At 35.4% G+C, this 23,365-nt stretch overlaps 1 protein-coding gene across 8 annotated transcripts in view; it reads left to right on the top strand.

Annotated features, from left to right (window-relative positions):
• The window catches only part of LOC145693650 (uncharacterized), a 363,723-nt gene that overhangs the window by 282,308 nt on the left and 58,050 nt on the right, over positions 1-23,365 (top strand). For all 8 annotated transcript variants that reach the window (XR_014132812.1, XM_081769857.1, XM_081769856.1 and 5 more), the window contains exon 4: positions 15,262-15,391. Coding sequence is in view for 7 of the 8 variants with exons in the window: in XM_081769857.1 (XP_081625983.1) it covers positions 15,262-15,391 (130 nt within the window). In the remaining variant the exon portion in view is untranslated. The remainder of the gene's footprint in view (positions 1-15,261; positions 15,392-23,365) is intronic.

The raw sequence follows: 23,365 nt of genomic DNA, 5'->3' as shown, positions 1-23,365 counted from the left end.
AATTCAGCCCTCAGTGTCTGAAGCCCACAGTAAAGTACCCGACAAAAGTGATGGTATGGGGTTGCATGTCTTCTCGTGGTGTTGGAAGACTTCACATCGTTAGCGGAACAGTGAAAGCCATGGATTACATTGAAATACTACAAAATAAATTGCTACCAACTGCAAGAGATCTTTTTGGGAATCAGTCATGGATTTTTCAGAACGATAACGCCCCTTGTCACCGTGCAAAGGGAGTCCAGAAATGGTTCAAAGACCATACTGTGAATAGAATGAACTGGCCAGGACAGTCTCCCGACCTTAATCCGATAGAGAACTTATGGTTTAAAATTGATTATGAAATTTCAAAGAAAAAACCTTCAAACAAACGTGAGTTAATTGAAGCTTTAATATTTTCCTTCAACCATATTGTCACGAAAGAATTTCTTTTGAAATTAGTGCATTCCATGCCAAAAAGATGTAGAGCCGTAATTAAAGCAAACGGCTGGCCCATAAAATATTGATGTTTAACATGTGACAACAATGTAATTTTCAAAATGCGTATTAAATGTACCGTATTTGTCAATTTTCGTGTTATTCTTCAATTCATATTATGTTATTGTATATTGTTTTATTCTGCACATATTTCACATTATTGTGTTCAGGCAGCTTTACTACAAAAAATATTTTAGGCATTAAAAAACTAGTAGTAGATTTGGAATCAGCATGAAAAAATAAATTAAAATCAATAACAATATATAAGATAGTGCGATAATTTCATAACACAAAAATTAGGCAAAAAAATGAGTGTGTTCAGGACTTTTTGCCACCACTGTAAGAACTGACGAATTCCGGTTCAAACGCCACATAGAACGACTATCAGGGTTGGCAAAAACCATGGGTTTTTTTTATTGAAAAAACAATAAAAAAAACTTTTGGTTTAAACCAGGTTATTTTGGTTTAAATAATTTGCTCTATGTATTCATATCATATATGGACAGAAGTAAGTTTTTCGCCTTCGTGTTATTATGCAACAACCGGGTCATGCTGGAAGGGGTCACATAAGCTTAAAGCAGAGTCCAAACCGTTTCTCGACTTACATCCGAGAGAAATTGTCCTCCATTTCAACTCGGAATTGGCCACAAATGCGATACGTCTGCTGACTCACTCACGAAGGACTCCTGATAAACATACGTTGTACTGATCTTTACGTAGGCCTACTTGTTAATATAATTGTCGAGAGTCATTTCAGAAGGACAAAAAGATAAACAGTTCCACAAGTGAAACCATTATACGGAATTACATATGGACAATTTCAAAGTACTACAGAGTACAGAAGAACTAATTTAGTCCAAATTAGTTGACTACGACTTTTATTAGTCCAAGTTAAAGAAATACAACGACTTAATTTGCATATCAGTAAGAAAAGTGAATAAAGATACGAATTATTTGAGTCCACTTTGGCTCAGACCCATTTATACACAAATAGATACCAAAGATGCTTCTCATTTCACTAAATGCCTCTCGTGGGGTTTGTATGACCCCCCCCCCCCAACACACACACAAAAAAAGTCCGGCATCTCGATGTATTTTATCAATAGTAAACATTATGAAAACGAAACAATATTTAGAATGTTTCTTTGATTGCAGTTACATAACAATATCAAACTATAAAAAAAATCACAAAATAAACATTCATAAATTTATATTTCTTTTAAAAAAGCTGCTTTTGTAGTATAATCATTTTGAGTAATGAATGGGGGATTTAAGTCTGAATATAATACGAATAATATACGGGAGTGAAACGTGTTACGCACAAAAATGTCATCAAGATTTTACAAACACTTACACTTTTAAGAACATTTTTCTTTTGTAGTTTAAACCAGCCAACCCTGACGACTATGGAAATCGATGTATTGTTATAGCACCAATTAAAAGGTGTCTGGACGGCCATAGACTCAGGTGGGCGATAATACCAGGAAGTTATAGAACACTATATTTTCGTAGGTATTGCGTAACGAGTATGTGTATTCAAATGGTTTGTTTTTCATGCAAACTACATCATAAACAAATAACCATACGCACGCATGTACGCAGTGACTCTCTACTTTCTCTTCGACATTTTTGCTTATTCAAAGCAGTTGCAACGAGGTCGGAAACTGATTAGCAATATTATTTTCCGTGACAACCAGGTGGAGCGACATCAACAATCTTTGCAGCTTCTTCTACTCAACTACGCAAGATTCTCTATTGTCTCGAAGGTCAACCACTTTGCATCCTCAGAGACCACCACCCCACGAATGGCCAAGCCTTCTCTCTCAAGTGTTAACGGAGTTCGATACAACGTAGTACAACTTTTAAGTGTTGTCATTATAAACATTGTTGACACACTGAACACTTTCAAAACAACTATCGCTGAGAATTAATACTGAATGGAGAAAAGTATGCAGAAGTTTGGTGTCTCACAGGCGGTAGTTTGTAGTTAAATGAAGTGAATGAACTATTTGGATTTAGTTCAGAATAATTGTTAAATGTCATTTTAATAATCTATGCTACCTTTCTTTAAGGTTAGTGTAAAGGGACAAGTTTTTCCGATAGATATCACTACAGCCTTTGTATCTCTCCCATATATTTTTTACCTTTCACGAAAATTTACTTTTTTTTATTTTTTTTTTTTTTTTTACAAATTTCAACGTAGAGACTTCAAATTTTTAGAGAAGGGAACAATCCGTGCCATTTTTTTATTTAGAATTTTCTTCATTGTTAAAACAATTCCATTGTTAAAGGCTTGGATATCCATTTCAACAATCAAGTCATTTCAACAATGAAGAAAATTCTTTTTAAAAAATCGACACGGTTTGTTCCCTTTAATAGGTTATGAAGTTCCTTCTCTAAAAATTTGAAGTCTCTACGTTGAAATTTGTAAAAGAAATTGTAAATTTTCGTGAAAGGTAAAAAATACATGGAAGAGATACGAAAATTGTACTGGCATCTATCGACAAAACTTGTCCCTTTAAACCAACCTTTAAGATTTAGTTCAGGTTTAAATTTTTGGCTGCAACAATTTTGGTTTGATTTAAATAATAAAAGAATCGCTGTTTCTGACATTGGATTACATATTTTGATCGTAAAGGAATTCTTGCCATCGAATTCATAGTTTTGCTGGGAATTCCCATATTCTACTATGATTTTCCGTTTTGAATTCCCGAATTCTGCTGCGATTGTCTGATAAATAGAGTCCAAATTTCGATATTCTGTTCTGATTTTTGCTGGTGAAAGGAGTTCGAATTCTGACATTGGTTGATGCTTTTGTTGATAAGGGTACTCCAAATTTCTACTTTGTTTACTGCTTGTGTTGACAAATAGTAGTCTGAATTTCGACTTGGTTTTTGGTTTTGGTGATGAATGGAGTGGAAATTTTAACTTAGTTGCTGGTTTTGATGATAAGTGTAGTTCGAATTCCAACTCGTTTGGTTTTACTGAGAAATTGTGTCTGAATATCAACATTGGTTGCTGCTTTTTGCTGGTAAATGAAGTCCAAATTCCCACATTGGTTGATGTTTTTGCGGGTGAATGGAGTCTAAATTTCGACATTTGAGTTGGTAAAAGGAGTGTGATTTCGAACAATGAGTTATTGGCAAAATGGAATCCGAATTTTGTCATTGAGTTGCTGGTAAATTAAGTGTAAATTCCGACATTGGTTGCGGTAGTTTTGCTGGTAAATATCTGAATTTTGATCTGGAGTTACTAGTAACGGAGTCTTAATTCCGACATTCATGGGCGTCTCTGGCGGTGGAACGAGGGAGACGCTTCCCCTATATTTTGGAGTACAAAACATTCGATATTCTAATTTAATTTATTTACTAACGACAGAATATGATACAAATAATTATAATTATATTTATTTAGAATATAATATACAGGGTGTGAAACGATTACAACAGAGTTCTTGATATGTCTCAGGGGGTCTGTGAAAGTAAGCAGAAAGGTAATAAATGGAATAGAAGATAAACAAGTTGGGCTAGGTACTACCATTTAAATCATTTTCTTTGATGTCCCCTCCAAATTTTATATTACAGAGGCGCCAGTGGTGACATTGTTTCCTGTTTTTCGTAGAAAACCTTGCTTCCTTTTTTGTTTGGATAGAAATTTTACTAGATTATTCTAGAGTTTCTACTTCATGATATTTGACTACTTGTAAATAATAATAATAATAATAATAATAATAATAATAATAATAATAATAATAATAATAATAATAATAATAATAATAGTAATAAAAATAATAATAATAATAATAAAAACATTACAAGAGTTGTTGCTGTGAGAAATAGACTCCTGGATGGCTTAAAATTTATTTTTTAGTTCTAAAACTTCGCGACACACTCCATGAAGCTGGGAGCTGTGCGACACAGTTGTTGTGATTGCCTGCCTTAAGCTATGAAATTAGCTTAATATTCAATTCAATATTTGATTGACAAATAAGTACTACCGTGAGAATAAAGATCCTATATTGTTAATATTTATGAATTGTCTGTGGTGCTTTCTTCATTGTAACTTACTGTTTAATTGGAGTACTTTTAATGAGAGAATTAATATAAAATGAAAACTTTGATTAATGCCCCTATTAATCTTGTGTTGAGCTGTTTCCTTTCTAGTCTGGTTCTTCTTAGAAGAGTGTCACAGTTGAGTTCCGGAGAACTGTCAACATAATGTGTTGCATTGAGATACGGTACAAAGATTTCCCGTTAGTTTCCCATGTTCAAGAATGGTAGCAGTCGTAACACAAGAGACTTAACCTCCGCCACAATTCGTAGTAGAGAGTTCTACATTAATTCAAAATGCAAAAAGCCACGTGTTTTCTTTTAACATTAACATTTTTATTTTGAAACTAAACTGGGTACTCACTTGTCTTTATATTTGTATCTTGTAGTTTTGGGAAAGTGGATAGCAGGTTATCTACTTGTCATATTTATTTATTAACTAGCAAATACAGGCTGTATGACTTAAAAGCAGCCCCCAATGAAAATGGATATAGAAGTAACGATGACTCAGTGATAGAGCAGTTACTTCTGATGCGTCAGTCCCTGGTTCGATTTCCGACGAAGTAAGTTTGTGGTAGGACAACATCATGTTCGTGGGTTTTCTCGGGGTACTCCCGTTTCCTCCCACTTTCTCATTCCACCAATCCTATATATAGGGGTTGGACAATAAAATCTAAAACGTTTGCAAAAGTGTAAAATCATACCTAGTATGGTGTGGGGCCTCCTTTTGCGTTTAAAACAGCATGGATCCGACGTGGAATGGACGTATACAGCTTCTGAATCGTGGTGTGTGGAATGTTGTACCATTGTTCCCCCAAAACATGCTCCAGTTCCTTAAGGGATGCTGGTGGAGGGTAATGAGACCGAACACACCTTTCTAACTCAGACCACAATGACTCAATGATGTTCAGATCTGGTGATTGTGGGACCCAGGGGAGGTGTGATAGCTCCTGGTCATGATCCTCAAACCATGATTTCACCGTATTTGCAGCGTGACAGGGTGCCAAATCATCTTGGTAGATGGCATCACCATCAGGGAACAATATTTGGGCCATGGGTAGAACCTGGTCCCCCAAAATGGCCTCATACGCCTTAGCATTCATCATTCCATGTAGGGTTTGATGGGACCTGCGGAAAACCACGATATCACTGCCCATACTGTAACAGAACCACCCCCATGCTTTACAGTTGGGAGCAAACAGTCTGTATCATAGGCCTGCGACGATGTTCTCCATACGTAAACACGACCGGTTGTTGGAAACAAGGCGAAGGTCGATTCATGGGACCACTTTACGTGTTTCCACTGCTCATGAGTCTACGCCTTGTGGTCCTTGCACCACTGGATACGCCTCTTCGCATTTACTGCTGTGACCAGGGGTTTCGTTGATAGCGACCCTGCCATGAATTTTCATTTTATAAAGTTCCCGTCGCACTGTTTTTGATGAAACCGGGTTCTGTAGGCCAGAATTGAGTTCAGACGTAATTTTCATTGCAGTGGTCTTCTTTTCAGCTGCTACAATCCGTTTTAATGCCCTCTGGTCCCTATCTGACAGGATTGTCTTTCGACCACTGTTGTGCTTTGCAGATGTCGTTTGCTCATGAATTGTGTATGCCCTCGTGACATTGGACACAGTGCCTTTCGATACTTCCACAATGTTTGCCACTGTTGCCACTGAAGCTCCAACTAGACGGGCACCAACGATCATGCCTCTTTGGAAGTCTGTCAGGTCGCCCATTTTACCGCACCACTTTCACACCACGACACACACAGGTGAACTGGTTACTGGTGACAGAAAAGGAAGGTCCACATGACACATTGAAAACAAAAAAAGATCGGTAACCGCCGCAACATGTGTTGTACAGTGGAGGGCCAAACTTACGTGTCCTGTATGAAGTGTTTTTAGATTGTTTTGTATACCCCTGTATATATATATATATATATATAACTTCTAAATTTGATTAAAAAAACAAAACAAGAAAAGCTTTTCCCGCGAAATGAGAAATAAAGTTTTCTCGACTCGACTCATTTTGTAAGTTTCTGTGCAAAATTTATGTTCTGATTTTCATCTTAATTTCATCTAGAAGTTATCAGAATTTTCAACCTCACGAGAGGTCCACCATGAGTGTGGCTAGTGATGTGAGGTGGAAAATTTTCCGCTATATTTTTCCGGAAAATTTTCCGTTCTAAAAAAATATCAGTAATCAAGTAACAATTCCCCAGCAATCATAAAATTGTTTGAATTCGTGTACAGAAATGTAAAAATGTGAAAGATCGTTTAAAGAATCTCAAAAATTTTCATGGCTCACACAATTTTCACTACTATGTAGGAACAAGTTAAACCATTTTTCATGAATCGAAATATTTTCTGTCTTATATGAAAAAATTGAAGAACTTTTTATGAGTCGGAAAATTTTCATTTTGAAGCAAACAGTAAAACAACTTTTTGTGCACCGGAAAGTTTTATTGCTCTGTAGAAACAAGTGAAAGGAATTTACATAGATCGGAAAATTTTCATCTCGATGTAGAAACAAGTGGAAAAAAACTTTTCATAAGCCGGAAAATTTTGGATATTATGTATAGTGATATTAGGTGGAAAATTTTTCACTATATTTAACTGTACATTCAGCCACAAAATTGAATTTCTGTAGAGGAAAGTTAGTCAACAACAAATTATAATTTTCCTATTAGCTTTCGGGAACCGGAAAATTTTCTAATATTTCAAGTTGGGAAGTAAATTTTACACAAGCGTTTCTCTCTCTCTCTTCATCTGCGAGCTCCTTCGTTGCTAAGCAGTTAGCATACGCGCCTTTGGCATGGAAGACCTGGATTCTCAGCGGGAGCTAATGTAGTTCGGATTTCACGCTAATCAGTTGGTCCCGTCTTATATAGTCTCGCTCCTGAAAGGGACGTTAAACTCAAAATCAACTAAATTCAACTCCTCTCTCTCTCTCTCTCTCTCTCTCTCTCTCTCTCTGTGTGTGTGTGTGTGTATGCAAAGTGCAGAGAACATGAGTTCGTAGAGTACAAATATCCCATTCTATTATTTAAAATTTCAATTTATCAAAAGTCATGAATGTTTTTCGATTCATAAAAACATACTCCACTTATTCCTACATCGTTGTTTAGTCGTAAAATTTATTGGTAATAAATATTATCTTAAAAAGTTTCATGAAGTGAAAATCTAACAATTCTTCATTTGAAGAATGTTTCAAAAACTTCAATGCGTTCTTCCCTCAGAATCCACCTTTGATCTTACAATATAAGATTTCGTCAGTTTAATACACCTAAGACGGTTTTCTCATAGCTTTACTACTTCTATAGACTTACATTCTGCAACATTTATAAATAAGTAGATATAATTGAGAGAGAAAAAAACAATATGTAAATTTTTACTTCCCAACTTGAAATATTAGAAAATTTTCTGGTTCCCGAAATCTAAATGGAAAATTATAATTTGTTGCTGTCTAATTTTCCTCTACAGGAATTGTATATCTCAATGTGCAGTTAAATATAGTGGAAAATTTTCCACCTAATATCACTATACATAATATCCAAAACCGTCCGGATTATGAAAAGCGTTTTCACTTGTTTCTACATCGTGATGAAAATTTTCCGATTCATGAAAATTCCTTACATTTGTTTTTACAGAGCAATAAAACTTTCCGACTCATAAAAAAATCTTCTATTTTTCCATACAAGACAGAAAATATTTGGATTTATGAAACATTGTTTTACTTGTTCCTACATTGTACTGAAAATTGTGAGCCATGAAAATTTTCAGATTCTTTAAACGATCTTTCACTTTTTTTACATTTTTATACATGATTTCAATCAATTTTATGAACACTGAGGAATTGTTACTTGATCACTGATATTTGTTAACGGAAAATTTTCCGGAAAATATAGAAGAAAATTTTCCACCTCACATCACGGCTATACAACGATGTAGGAATAAGTGGAGTATGTTTTTATGAATCGAAAAATTTTCCGTTTCAAAATTTTCCGGAAAATTTTCATCGCTATACAAGACAAAAAATTCTTCGATTCATGAAAAATTGTTTCACTTGTTCCTACATCGTACTGAAAATTGTCTAAGCCATGAAAATTTTCAGATTCTTTAAACAATCTTTCACTTTTTAATATTTCTACACACGATTTCAATCAATTTTATGAATACCGAGGAATTGTTACTTGATCACTGATATTTATTAAGAACGGAAAATTTTACGGAAAAATATAGAAGAAAATTTTTCACCTCACATCACGGCTAAACAATGATGTAGGAATAAGTGGAGTATGTTTTTATGAATCAGAAAATTTTCTGTTTCAAAATTTTCCGGAAAATTTTCATCACTGTACAGGACACAATTCTTCGATTCATAAAAAAATGTTCCACTTGTTCCTACATAGTACTGAAAATTGTCTGAGCCATGAAAATTTTCAGATTCTTTAAACAATCTTTCATTTTTTAACATTTCTATACATGAATTTATTCAATTTATGAATACTGAGGAATTGTTACTTGATCACTGATATTTGTTAACGGAAAATTTTCCGGAAAATATAGAAAAAAATTTTCATCACTGAGTGTGGCACAACAACATTTAAACCCATTAATTAGTGAACATGTGTAATAACTTGCTTATCTGTAAACATTGATAAATTCTCTTCATTGTGTTCGTGCAATCGCTTTATCAGTTTTGTACATTTTCTACTGCGAATTATATAACAAGAAAACAGTGTTTGAGATGTAAGACTTGGGTGAACTATTGTTGCCCACGATACACACAAAAAAAATCTCGTCATATCTTGAAAACGAGACGCAAATTGTCACGTTTCTAGTCTGGTCTTGAATTTGAAAATACGTGGTGTGTTCAAAAAGAAACCGAACATTTGAAATTGCGCACCAACCGGCAGAGGGAGCGCGCTGCGACTTTTGAGTGCACCTAGCAGCAGATTTAGACAACAAATTGCCATTTGCCGCGTTTCGCTATGACCGATAGTTGGTTAGCTATAGCCGCTGAACTAAGCACGGGCACAAGCTGTTCGTCAGATTAATGATACAGTGACAATCAAAGGGCTTGTAGAACAAGGCGTGTGTGTGAAATTTTGCTACAAACTTGGGAAAACATTTACAGATACATTTCAATTGTTTTTCAGTTCATTCAAGGTCTTCTTGTCGAAACAAAGTACGCATCAGTAGGTCAAAGTTCAAGGCGAAGTTGGTTGTGTTTTTTGATTGGAAAGGCTTTGTGCATCATAAATTTGAATCACGTGGTCAGATGGTAAACAAACGTTGTGCCAGGACATTTTAGCGCGTTTGAGGGATGTTGTGCGCAGTAAGAGACCTGAATTGTGAAAAAAAAAACAGATTCGAATGGTGCATTGTGCCAATGCACCTACTTACACTTCGCTCTTCATCCGCAGTTATCTGGCAAAACACCAGAGTCCCGTTGTGCTCCATCCACTCTATTTTCCGTACCTAACCCCAACATGCTTTTTTCTTTTCCTCAAAATCACTTTGAAAGGACGTCGTTTCCAAACCATAGAGGAGATTCTGGTTTTCCTTCTGGGGAAAATGGAACAAGAGACGTGCGCACCTCCCAGAAAATTTGTTCCAGAAGGCTTTCCAAAAATGACAGAAACGTTGGAAACGGTGTATTGATAGAAGAGGAGACTACTTTGAGGGGGGCAGTACGTAAAATGTTGTACAATGAGCAACAAAGAAGTTACAGCAGAAGTTTTGTTTCTTTTTGAACACACCTCGTATATTTATCTCTTTTTCGAGACGAGATAAGACGAGAAATTCTTCGTCTCGTGGGAAACACTTATCATAAGGATAATGTATGAGCGATTTAGGGATAAACAGTGACCACCGTCCATTCCGGCGAGATTGATTTATTAGGTAGAGTGGGTTGGGATCTGACCACAGAACAGTATGTAGTTTAATTTTGGATATGTACCTGTAGGTGGGAGGGGAAGCCTGTTTAGTGTGTGGCACTGCATTGCATTGTATGAGAATATTGAACTTCCTTTAAGAGTTCCTCGAAAGTTACCGCTCATATATACGAGGGGAGTCCCGACACGTACTCCTGCGCATCGTGTGCTTTTGGTACGAGGTTGCGCCGCTAGGGAGGATCTCTTGAGTCAAAAAAATGAAATTAAATCTTTGAGTTTTATGTCCCACGATTATGTCGGCCAGGCTAATGGAGACGGTGATTATGAGAAATGAGTGAAATGGTGGAATGAAGAAAGTAGGAGGAAAGAAGAGAACCAGAGGAAGCCCACGCACACGGTGTTTGTCAACCACAAAATTCACTTGGCGCGAGCAGAGTTTGAACCCGGGACCCCATGCACCAGAGCGCTCTACCAGTGAGCCACCGCGGCCTCTGCAATATACCAATTGGCATCAACCGACAATGACGTGGGGTTTCTAATGCTGTTCTGTGTGTGTGTGTGTGTGTGTGTGTGTGTCTGTAGTGCACTCGTCACACAAATAACAGATTTTCATGACCAACGTGTGACTGATTTTTTTGTTGTTTACTTGGCAAGAACGCAGCAGAAACTGTTGTGATATTGCAATAACTTATAAAGAACATGCTCTCAGTAAGACGAAAGAGTAAGAATGTTTTGCTCGGTTTAAAAGAGGAGAAATGACCATTCAAGATCAGCCTCGTTTCGGTCGTTTCTTCGACAACTGCGGAGAATACTTTGAGGGTGATTAAAGTTGTACTTAAAACAAAGTTGTATTTCAAAAAAAAAAAATCAATGCTTTACTCAGGAAATTACTGTTATTTTTGGGACCCTCCTCACACACACACACACACACAAATATATATTACACAAGTATATATATATATATATATATATATATATATATATATATATATATATATATATATATATATATATATATATATATATATATATATATATATATATATATATATATATATATATATCTTGAACGTTCCACAAAACTTGTTCGATCCTGACCAAGCTTGGCATGAAAGTAGAATTTAGCTTACTTAGTACGTAGGGGAAATATTTTTCCTATGCGCAGTGTTGGTTTCCAATTTGGTAGGCATCAAATTCGGGGTTTGACTGTGGACTTACTCTATAATTTTCGGTTGAAATCTCTGTAATTGTTATTTAGAACAAGCAAGTTTGTGCGGGGGGAAGAAAAATACATAGAACGAATCTGTCTAACATTAAGTAGATATAGGGACATTCCATGTGAAATCAACCAATGAAATGGCAAAATCTGACCTAACGATCTTAGATTTTTGTAAAAATTGGTGCACAGCTTTATTACAATAGAAGATGAAAAAATCCCAAATATTACCTCTCTCCTTCTGAAAGTGTCTCCATACAGGGTGTTAAAAAATGCCAAAAAACGGCATTTTTTCAGTTACAGTGATTATTAAAAATTGTCATAAAATGGTTAATATGTGTACTAGAAACGTGAAACAAACACCATTGGAAAGCTTAAAGATTGCTCTACAAGTTGTACTATATTTAAAAAGCCTGTAAAATAAAAAATAACACTTCAAAAATTCAAATTAAGATTTGCATTTTGAATTTCGCATAGAAATGTCCCTCTGAATTTTTTTTCAAAACTGTCCAGATTGTAGCCTCATATATGTATTAAAACAGCACAAAGTTGCATTTTGGGCACTCAATGGGATCCGATTCAAAATTCAACATAAACCAAGCATTGCACGATATTGACCATGTCAATATTTGGGTTCAGATCGATACCATTTGCCTGTACCTACAGCATCAAAGGAATTTATATTCAATTTCATTTGTTTCTTGATATATTCATTTGAATTTACACAATCATTCACATTTCGAGTTATTTAGAGAGGTATTACGTTTTCATACAGTATTTAATACAGGTCATTATTCTCGTTAGTCAGTATGGTTGTTTCTGGATTTATATTGGCTACATTTACACAAGTTATTTTTATTCCTTTGTTTCAGGATTGCTGTTACAGCACATATTATGAAAGGGATGGATATATTTTCCTCCCTTTCCCAATATTTGTATCAAATGTTATGAAACACAGTGACACTGCTCACAATCACTTCACACACTCAGCACAAACAATTAGTCAATACATTATTTTTCCTATTTCAATTATCCACATATCTGTGACAGCAATCCTGAAACAAAGAAATGAAAATAACATGTATCAATGTAGCCAATAAAAATTTAGAAACATCCATACTGACTAACAAGAATAATGACCTGTATTGAGTACTGTTCGGAAACGTAATACCTCTCTAAATAACTCGAAATGTGAATAATTGTGTAAATTCAAATGAATATATCAAGAAACAAATGAAATTGAATATAAATTCCTTTGATGCTGTAGGTACAGGCAAATGGTTATCGATCTGAACCCAGATATTGACATGGTCAATATCGTGCAATGCTTGGTTTAAGTTGAATTTTGAATCGGATCCCATTGAGTGCCCAAAATGCAACTTTGTGCTGTTTTAGTACACATATGAGGCTACAATCTGGACAGTTTTGAAAAAAAAAATCAGAGGGACGTTTCTGTGCGAAATTCAAAATGCAAATCTTAATTTGAATTTTTGAAGTGTTATTTTTTTATTTTACAGGTTTTTTTCAATATAGTACAACCTACAGAGCAATCTTTAAACTTTCCAAGGTGTTTGTTTCACGTCTCTAGTGCACATATTAACCATTTTATTACAATTTTTAATAATCACTGTAACTGAAAAATAAAGCATTTTTTGACATTTTTGAACACCCTGTATGGAGACACTTTCAAGGGGGGAGAGGTAATATTTGGGATTTTTTAATCTTCCACTGTAATAAAGCTGTACACCAATTTTTACACAAATCTGATATGGTCAAGTCTGATCTCGCAGAAATAAGAATACAAAGTAGAAACTGGGTCCAGTTGCTAAGGATAGAAGTCAGTGGAGAACTTTCGTGAACTCAGCATTGAACCTCCGGGTTCCATAGGCCATTGAGTTATTTATTATTATTATTATTATTATTATTATTATTATTATTATTATTATTATTTAATATTACATTTTTCAAAGAGAGCATGAGGACACGGTATTGTACATAGAAGTCATTGTCACACCATTATTTGCTGAAGATACGCTTTATTGGGAGATACATGTACACTCTGTTCGGGCTGTTCATTTGTGATGAAAAATTTACACACACACACAAAAAAAAAAAAAAAAAACTTTGAAGTAAATTTTACTTTTCCAGTGCTAAGCACTCTTCTCTCCCACATCCAAAAACTTCAAATGAAAAGAGTAGAAAATATTTCTATGCATATGTAAACTCTTCACTCCAATTCGTTATTACTTCATTTAAGCTGTTTGGTTCTCTTGTCCTTGCGAAACCCATAAAGCGTGTTGACGTTCTTAAAAGTGGCTTCAAGCGGAATGCTGTTCCCAATACTCTCAGTCGCAGTCATTGGTGTTTGGAATTAACTTTCGGTTAATTATTTCTATTAAGTATAACTTGACCCTGGATAAAGAAGAGGTTCCTTTTCACATTTGAAATCAAGTCACTTAGTTACGTGTTAAAGATTCAGACATTCACTTTCCATTGTTTAAATTGCATTCGAATTGAATTAATATACAATGTTGTAGCGTTTAGTTTTCAACAGGGAATCTTACAAAGAAAATGTTATGTTTCAACATTCCCCACATTAAGAACTCAGCAATCATGCTTCCTAGCGTATAGTGTTCGCCGTCAACGCCACTGTGAAAAGGTTGACACTTTCGATCCCCCAGCCCAAGTAGGTCTCGGGACAACTTACTGTTGTAGATGGACGAAGCCACATTATATTGTAACAGTTCTACCCTACAGTACGAATATTTTTTCCTCTTAAAATAAAGCTTTATTTGACATGTATTTCGGATGCCTACATTTTTCTACTACTTAATGCACATATTCTAAAAATATATAACTGACAGGGAGCTGGAATATGCTATTAAAAAAAAAAAAAACTCGGAAGTGAATCTGTTGACTTATAAATACATAGGACAAGTTCTACAGTTTATTTTCTATTGTATTCGTTGTAGAGACAAGAAATCTATTAGATCACACAGACTGTATGTGTATTTGTACATAAGTATACTCTTCAGTAACATGTTTACATCATTTAAAACAACAAAAATACTATATGATTTTTTCTTTTATAAAATAATATAATCTATGAGAATTAGAAACGTGTGAAAAGATCCTTTTCACTGTATCTTAGCGGATATTATCATATAAAAGTATTTCACGGGAGTACGAGAAACTACCCCAAAGTATACTTGTAGTACATTATCCTAGCTTCAACGCATGGATTTTCCTCTTCTCTACATCTAAATTTTGATGTTGGCTACAGGCGTAGTGATTACACTCAGTTGGGTGGCTTATTTCTTTGTTGTACCCAGAGAGTCTAAATAAGTAAATTGCCTAGTTTTACGCACGATATATACTGTACAATAAATATTGTGTATTTGATGAAATATTATTGCATTAAAATTTTGTGGTGTATCATCTGTTCATATTCACGCTCTGTTAAATATGCATTTCTCAAAACAAAACACATTGACTCATTCAATAATAATACTAATAATGATGAATATTTAATATTTATTTCACTTACAAATGCTTTTATAGATACTTAATTTGAATGTAGATGCATATTTATGATTGTTACATTTAGTGCGTAATTTCTCTTTCAGGTTTCACTTTCCAAAGGGTAGACCAATTAATCAGCAACAAATTGAGATGTTGTTACAGAAGGTGTCAGCAGGTTTCAAGCAGTTTCCGAATCAACAGGTTTCAAGGGAGAAATTCTCCGTCATCACTAAGGTACACACACATCCAATCATTCTCCTAACTTTTTTCATTTAAGGTGGATCACCACCCGGAAGTCAGTACATATTTTAGCTCATTCCCTTAACTACTGCGCAATGAAACGTTATATATTATAAATATTGTACTATAAGATACAGTTATGTTTCAGCTACAACACAAGACACTCATTCATTTGGTTGTGTCTTCTAATATCGAAAAAGGTAATAAATAAAGGAAAATATTTGATTCGTTTTACAATGAGCTCACAAGATGGCACTTGCTGTTAGATCTTACTAGAAGTGCTCAATTTTATGAAATGTTTATTTGAATGTTTGAAGTACATTAAAAGTAGCGATCTTATTACGAAATAGATATATTTTTTGACCGTTTTTAGTGTTATGTTTCACATTTTATCTAAATATTAATTTCCATTTAAGGAAATAGATTTTGAGAAGAAAGTTGCGCTGAACGCCATAATGCGTTGTTGCCAACTTGCACGTTTAATTCCTGGATTGTAGCGTTGCAATTCGAAAAGCGGAACTTAGCTGTGAATTGCAGAGAGGATCGAAAACTAATTTCTCCAGAAAGTATTCAAGCAGAATTCCATGATTAGACCTACGTCCTTTATTATCTGGCACAATTACACACTCGACACTACCCGGCAAAGCCGCACTATTCAAGCATAGCACCGAGAATACTTAGTGATCCACCTTAAACTCCAAAATAACGCTTCTACTTTGGATTTGGATTCATAAGCATAAGTTGCATAGCCGAGTAGGTGGTGTGTGAAGCTAATGGACTGGAACAGTATGATATCATAATCCTGTTTGTTGCTATGGTGATCGCCATTTTGTGTATGATACAAGTAAGAATACAGAAGTAAAGTATGTACATTCCGGATTGTAAGTAATACAGTGATGAGGATAGTGATGAGTAGGTTCTGGATTTTTTTTTTTACCAAAAAACTTTTAAAGTATGCATGCACTTTTACCCTAAAATTGACAAAATATGACCTACGAAAAATAAGTACAGTAGAGCGTCGATTATCCGAACGTCGGTCAACCGAGCGACCGCTTAACCGAACTGTGTACTCGCTCGCATTTACCCTACCGTCCATCATCCCCCTCACTCCCAAACCAAGTTTCCCACAGTAGTCGCCACACTGAGCCACCGCTGGCGGAACATTGCTTCTAAAGGGGCCTTCATAAAGCGCTGCTGACCGGCCAAGCCGCCAGTCGCTGTGTTTCAACAATCAGCACACTTCTGTCGGTTTGGCACTGGCTGTAGAAGTACAGTACAGTACAGTACAGTTCGATTATCCGAACAAACCAGTTTTCCGAACACCCATGTCCCCCAATTACTTCGGATAATCGACGCTCTACTGTATGTTTAAGAAAAATTTCTAAGAATAACAATTTATTAAAAAATCTACTAAGTTATTTGTCCTGTGAATAAATATCTTTAAGCTCTGAAGCATCGATCACAGCATATTACCTCATAAAGAGGAAACTCGAGTAGCCCTCTCCTTGTCAATACTGCCAAACAGTGGCGTATTTACGATTTTGTTTCGGGAGGGGCTTTGCTAATTTTCGGGGGGGAGCTTTGCCTGAAAATGTGAAAATTCTGCAAGATATTTCATATAATTTACTATAGTAAGATTTCGGGGGGGCGTAAGCCCGGAAGCCCCCCCTAAATACGCCACTGCTGCCAAATATACAAGGTATGGTCAAAAAAAAGTACGGTGAATGATTTTTTTTTTTTTTTTTTTTTTTTTTTGCAGCAACTACTAACACTACAACCATCTGATGTAATTTGTCCGATAGCCTGATCTCTTGAAGACAGGCAACGTCAAGTTGGAACACGTTCCGATTTGTCAGTCAGCGTCCAGAGCTGCTAGAATGAGGTTGTGTTTACCGTGTTTGTCGTGCAACATGAATTTTAAACAGCGTGTGAACATGAAATTCTGATTAAAGTTGCAAAAAGTGCCAAAGAAACTCATGAAATGTTGAAATTTGTGTATGGCGATAATATTGTGACTCTGAAGACTGTTTAAAAGTGGTATGAGCGATTCAAAAGATAATCAGTAACTTTGAAGACTGTTTACAAGTATTATGAGCGATTCAAAAGAGAAAAGGAGTCGGTTGAAAACGAACAACGATCGAGACGTCCTTCGACGTCAAAAATAGATGAAAACGTGAAAAAAGTGGCACAAATGATTTGTTCAAACAGGGAGATGACTATTAGAGAGTTTTCTGAAGAACTAAACATCTCGTATGGATCCGTGGAAAGTATTTTAACCGCCGATTAAATGTGCAAATGGTTTCCTTCACCACGAAAACGCGCCGTGACACACCTTGCTTTTGATCCGCGAGTTTTTCGCCGAAAAAATATTCCTATTTGTCCACATTCACTGTGTTCTCCAGAGCCAGCATGTGACTTGTGGCTCTTCCCAAAAATTAAAACCGTGCTTAAAGGAAGACGTTTTGACACCACTTCCGACATTAAGAGGGCCACGACAGAGCATTTTCCATTTTAGTCTTTAGAAAAGCATGGTGATAATCATGATAACGATCAGGAAATTACTGTCACCATTCTGGTCTATAGAAAAAGAATTTAATTATCATGATAACGGATAGGTAATGATATCCTTATTCTAGTCTATAGAAAAAGAACATTCAATCATGATGATAAGAGGTAGATAATTATGTCACCATTCTAGACTTTAGAAAAGTATGGTTATCATCATGATAACGATCAGGAAATTACTGGCACCATTTTGGTATATAGAAAAAGAATTTAATTATGATGATAACGGATAGGTAATGATATCCTCATTCTAATCTATAGAATCATCATGATAACGATCAGGAAATTACTGTCACCATTCTGGTCTATAGAAAAAGAATTTAATTATCATGATAACGGATAGGTAATGATATCCTCATTCTAGTCTATAGAAAAAGAACATTCAATCATGATGATAAGAGGTAGATAATTATGTCACCATTCTAGACTTTAGAAAAGTATGGTTATCATCATGATAACGATCAGGAAATTACTGGCACCATTTTGGTATATAGAAAAAGAATTTAATTATGATGATAACGGATAGGTAATGATATCCTCATTCTAATCTATATACCAAATCTATATACCAAATGATAACGATCAGGAAATTACTGTCACCATTCTGGTCTATAGAAAAAGAATTTAATTATCATGATAACGGATAGGTAATGATATCCTCATTCTAGTCTATAGAAAAAGAACATTCAATCATGATGATAAGAGGTAGATAATTATGTCACCATTCTAGACTTTAGAAAAGTATGGTTATCATCATGATAACGATCAGGAAATTACTGGCACCATTTTGGTATATAGAAAAAGAATTTAATTATGATGATAACGGATAGGTAATGATATCCTCATTCTAGTCTATAGAAAAAGAACATTCAATCACCATGATAACAGATAGATAATAATGTTTCCATTCTAGTCTTTAGAAAAGCATGGAGATCATCATGCTAACGATCAGGAAATTACGGTCACCATTCCAGATATAGAGAAAAATTATGGCGATCGCTATTATGACGGGTTGGAAATGACATCACTATTCCAGTCAATAGAAAAGAAAACGTCAATCGACAAGCGTCAGGAAATGATGCTATCTCTAGTGTAGTCTGTGAGCGTAAGATTTTGATGTATGTTATCATAATTAATTATTTATATTCTTCGGAATATGTAACATTCTGTGCATACTGTAGAAATGCAAGACATAAAATTCCCTTATAATTAAATAAAAACATTTTTCTATACCATACTGTGTACTTCGATCGAGAATTGAACCCTGGGTTTTTCGGTTTAGTTTCTTTAACCAAGAAGAGAGAGATTCGCAGTATGAATTCGTACTTTTTTGGTAATGAATAACTACACAAAAGAGATTTGCTATACGAATAAATTTTAGGTATTTGACAAATTTGGAAATAAAACTCTTTTAAATTATTATTATTTAAAGCAGGGGGTTTCAAACTTTGTGTGGTTGAGGCTTTCTTCAACCACCAAAATCGGAACGCGCCTCCCCTGCCAAAAATTAAATGTGTCACAACATAAATACATGTTTCCTAAAAGAAAGACTATCAGTAGGATAAACTATGTTTCATTTATTAATCACTAATGGAAATATCTCATTAATACAGGTAATCTACATTGTACACACTGACTACACCTTTTAATGTTATTAACTGGTGTTAATAATTATAAATTGTGATAAGTTAGATATTTGTGTGATAATTGATAAATAAGAGCAGAGGGGGAATTTAAATAATAAAACCCGGCACATTTAAATATTCAGCAAAGTCCATGGGATAGTCCACTATGTATTATTAAAGAAGAAGGGTGCAGACTTTAGTATGCGTATTGCATTATAAATATGTTCTTTTGTGAGATCCTTTTTTTTAGAAGTCTTCATGCCTCCCCAGGGAGGCGCGCCGCACAGTTTGAAAACCCCTTATTTAAACAATGGTTAAAATGAGACATTTCAAAGTAGCATGTTCATTTTCAGTTGTTATGTGTAGAGTTTCAGAAAGCACATTTTCCTTTCTTTTCTGATTTGTTTCCTTCCGTGTTGGATTTCCGTTTTGAGGTTTGTTTGAATTTGTCCGTAAGACCACTGGTAGAAAGTAACAACCACTTACACGCGTGTCTGCAACAGCAAATTCCTGTTTCTCGTCATGCGAAATTTGCACAATTCATTTCCAGCAATGAAGAAGAAGAATAGGCTATGTTGTCAAAGCAGACAGTGTGTACGTTATTGTTTAGTAGTGGGCGTCCAAGATGCTCAGCGCATCCTGCAAGCAACAACTTTTTCCTTGATTCCATCCTCATGTGTCGACGATCAGGCGCTGGATTGTCATTGGCCTACTTCGGTGTCGTATATACAACCTACATTCGGTTGGCGAAGAATAAAAGCGAAAGACTTTAATTTCGGAAAATATTTAAGTGGCTGTAACACTGAAGATCTGCACATGTGAAAGGACAGAGAAAATTATATGGATGATTATGAATATGTTTGACTGAAGAAAATAACTATTTGTCCTTTTGGGAAACTGCAAAAAACTAGTTAACACTGTCCATAACATTCGTAAATATACTTTAATGGGTTTATGTCGCACCACCCGTTCTTCGCACGGGAGAAGAGGTTTTTGGAAAATACTGGAAGATACATATTAAACTTGTTCTCCTCGTAGTAGGGGCAAACCCACCGGGGGTTCACGGTTCCGGACCTCCCAAAATTTTCTAATGCAAGAAACTTTATACAGTTTGTCGATAAAACTATGCTTGTTTAACGGGAAAGTTATTGATGTAGCATGAAAATTTCATCTTACAATTCATCTGTCCTCTTTCTTTTTTAATACTCCCCAGGCTTTTTTTTAAAAAAAAAGTTTCTTTTCCTATCCACTGAAACAAGGGTACTACGAGGGATGATCGGAAAGTAAGGTTATAAAAGCCTGCAGTGAAACGTGTATATATATATATATATATATATAATTTCGTACAACCAATACAGCCAACAGATAGTACATACATTAGGTTATTTTTCGACGTAGTCTTCATATAGGTTGAGGCACTTGTTGCATCTTGGGGATGAGTGTGAAGATTCCCTCCTTTTAAAAATTCTGTCCTTGCGTGCTCAGCTATGTTGTCACGAAGTGGCGACGGCCTCCTAGATGTTCCTTCAAGTGCGGGAACAGGTGGAAGTCACTTAGAGCGAGGTTCGGGTTATAGGGAGGTTGGTCGATGATATCCCAGTGAAACTGCTTCAACAGTGTGGTGATCTTCTGAGTTGTATGCGGACTCGCGTTGTCGTGAAGGAAGATGACATTACAGTATCTCCGTAAACCTCTATTCTCTGCCAGTGAATTTCAGCCGGGATATATTTCGCCCACAGAAATCGAATAACTGGCGGACTTTTTGCGAGACCAGTTTTCTAAACTACCAGGCCCATATCGGGGGGTCTAGGGGGTCGGCTCCCGTAAATTTTTACTGGACCCCTAAAATGTTCACAGTGGCTTGCAAATGAACTATAATACCGGTATGTTTGGATCGGGACCCCTAACTTCTACCGCCCCCCCCCCTACATTTTTGGGCTGGCTACGAGCCTGCAAACGACTCATCATTTGTGTTTACCTACAACTAGTGTTAGGTGGCAGGTGGCTAAAACTCTGCACCGTTGCCAACGCCATGTATTGAAATTGCCACACACTCCTTATTTTTCTATAACACATGAAAGTCCGGAAAAATCGTCCTTGTAGCTTTAGTTTCTGATTCTCGCTCGTAGAAGATCAAAATAAAACAATACGATTTTCTCAATATCGTCTCCGATGATTTTGTTTACTTTTGATAAATCAGTATTTCATTGACAAGTCTATATGGTTGGTAAAAGTCTTATTTCTGGAGAACACTTAGGTTCTCTCAGTTTTTTTTTTGAGGAAAACAATACTTGATAGCGGCGGTTCTAGAAGGCAAAAACTGTTTTTACTCTTGGAAATAAGTTATTTCCGGATGATTTTCTCACAAACAACACAAAAGATTTTCTTCATATTTAATAAATTAATATTTCTTTAATAACCTTATAATATGGCATACTTAAACAATCATGGAACAAATTCGCTTAAGATGTACCCTGGAAGGTGAGTTTTCTTCGTATATGATGTTTCCCGAAATAATGTATTATAATATTGTTCGTGTTTCATAAATAAATGTTTTCGTAATAACAATGGCGGATGTAGAAGGTTAAACTTAGTAGTGGGTACAAAAACCGGTTTTTCGGTTTTTAGAAAAAACCGAAACAGATTTTTGGGAATTTTCGGACCATCTCTAGTAAAAATAGGGGAGCAGCCAGAACCCAGACCATTATAGGTATATCATGAGTTGACAGTTTTTCATGGGTCCTGCAGTAGTTTCTAACCTAACTCTATCCCGATGGATATTACGGCTAGGTTGGACGTTGACATTGTGGATCTCAAGTACCAGTGGCGGATCTAAGCCAGGGCCAGGGGGCGTAGGCCCTCCAGTTTTATGAGTGACAAACATAATTGAAGCTGTTATTTATATATTTTTGAAAGTTTATAGTACACTCATGATATGCCTATCATAATCTGATTTCGGCTGCCCCCCAGTTTTTGCCTTCTAGAACCATCACTATCAAGTATAGTTTTCCTCCAAAAACTGAGAGGATCTAGGTGTTCCGGACCACGAGCTAAATCCATCATTGCGTAACAACTGCAGAATGATGTATTTTAACATAAGACATTGGAGCAACAAAGTTTAGTCTAGTTTGCCGTATGTGTTATTTATGTATTAGCTTGTTCGGAATATTTTCAAAAGAAAAGCATTTGCGAATGCTCCGAGAGCATTACCAGAACGAACTTAAAAAGAATTAATTTTTCTTATTAACTTCTACAGGCTTTATAGCAATTGTTCTATGTACTTTATTATTATACTCATCAAACAATTCATGTAATATAGCTATCCATTTATAATTTCCTTGAGTACTAATTTTTTCCCACATGTTTTGTTTAAAGGCTCTATTAAAATGTTCTACTGTTGTTTTATGAAGATACATGCTCAAAATGGAGGGCTCAAAATTGAAGAAAGAAAAAAAAATGCAAAATATCATCTCTCTATGACTTACGGATCCCGACATATGACTCCTTAAATCTCCCGAAATTCGAACTTTTTTCCAATATCTGGGAAACGGTGGCTACCAGTTACTGTTTGGTACCAAAATGCTCACCCTCCTCTGTACAGGGTATCTACTAATACTGGAAATAAAAATACTGGAAATACTTGAATTATACTGGAATTTAATTTTGATACTGGAAATACTAGAAATATACTGGAATTTTGATCCATATACTGGAATAATCATGAAACTGGTAATTTGTGAACAATATTTTTTTGTAATTATTTTAATAGTCTTAGAAA

Source organism: Thermobia domestica, chromosome 8 (genome assembly GCF_964235325.1).
Source record: "Thermobia domestica chromosome 8, izTheDome1.hap1.1, whole genome shotgun sequence".
Lineage (NCBI taxonomy): Eukaryota > Metazoa > Arthropoda > Insecta > Zygentoma > Lepismatidae > Thermobia > Thermobia domestica.
This window is presented reverse-complemented; position numbering and strand designations above follow the sequence as displayed.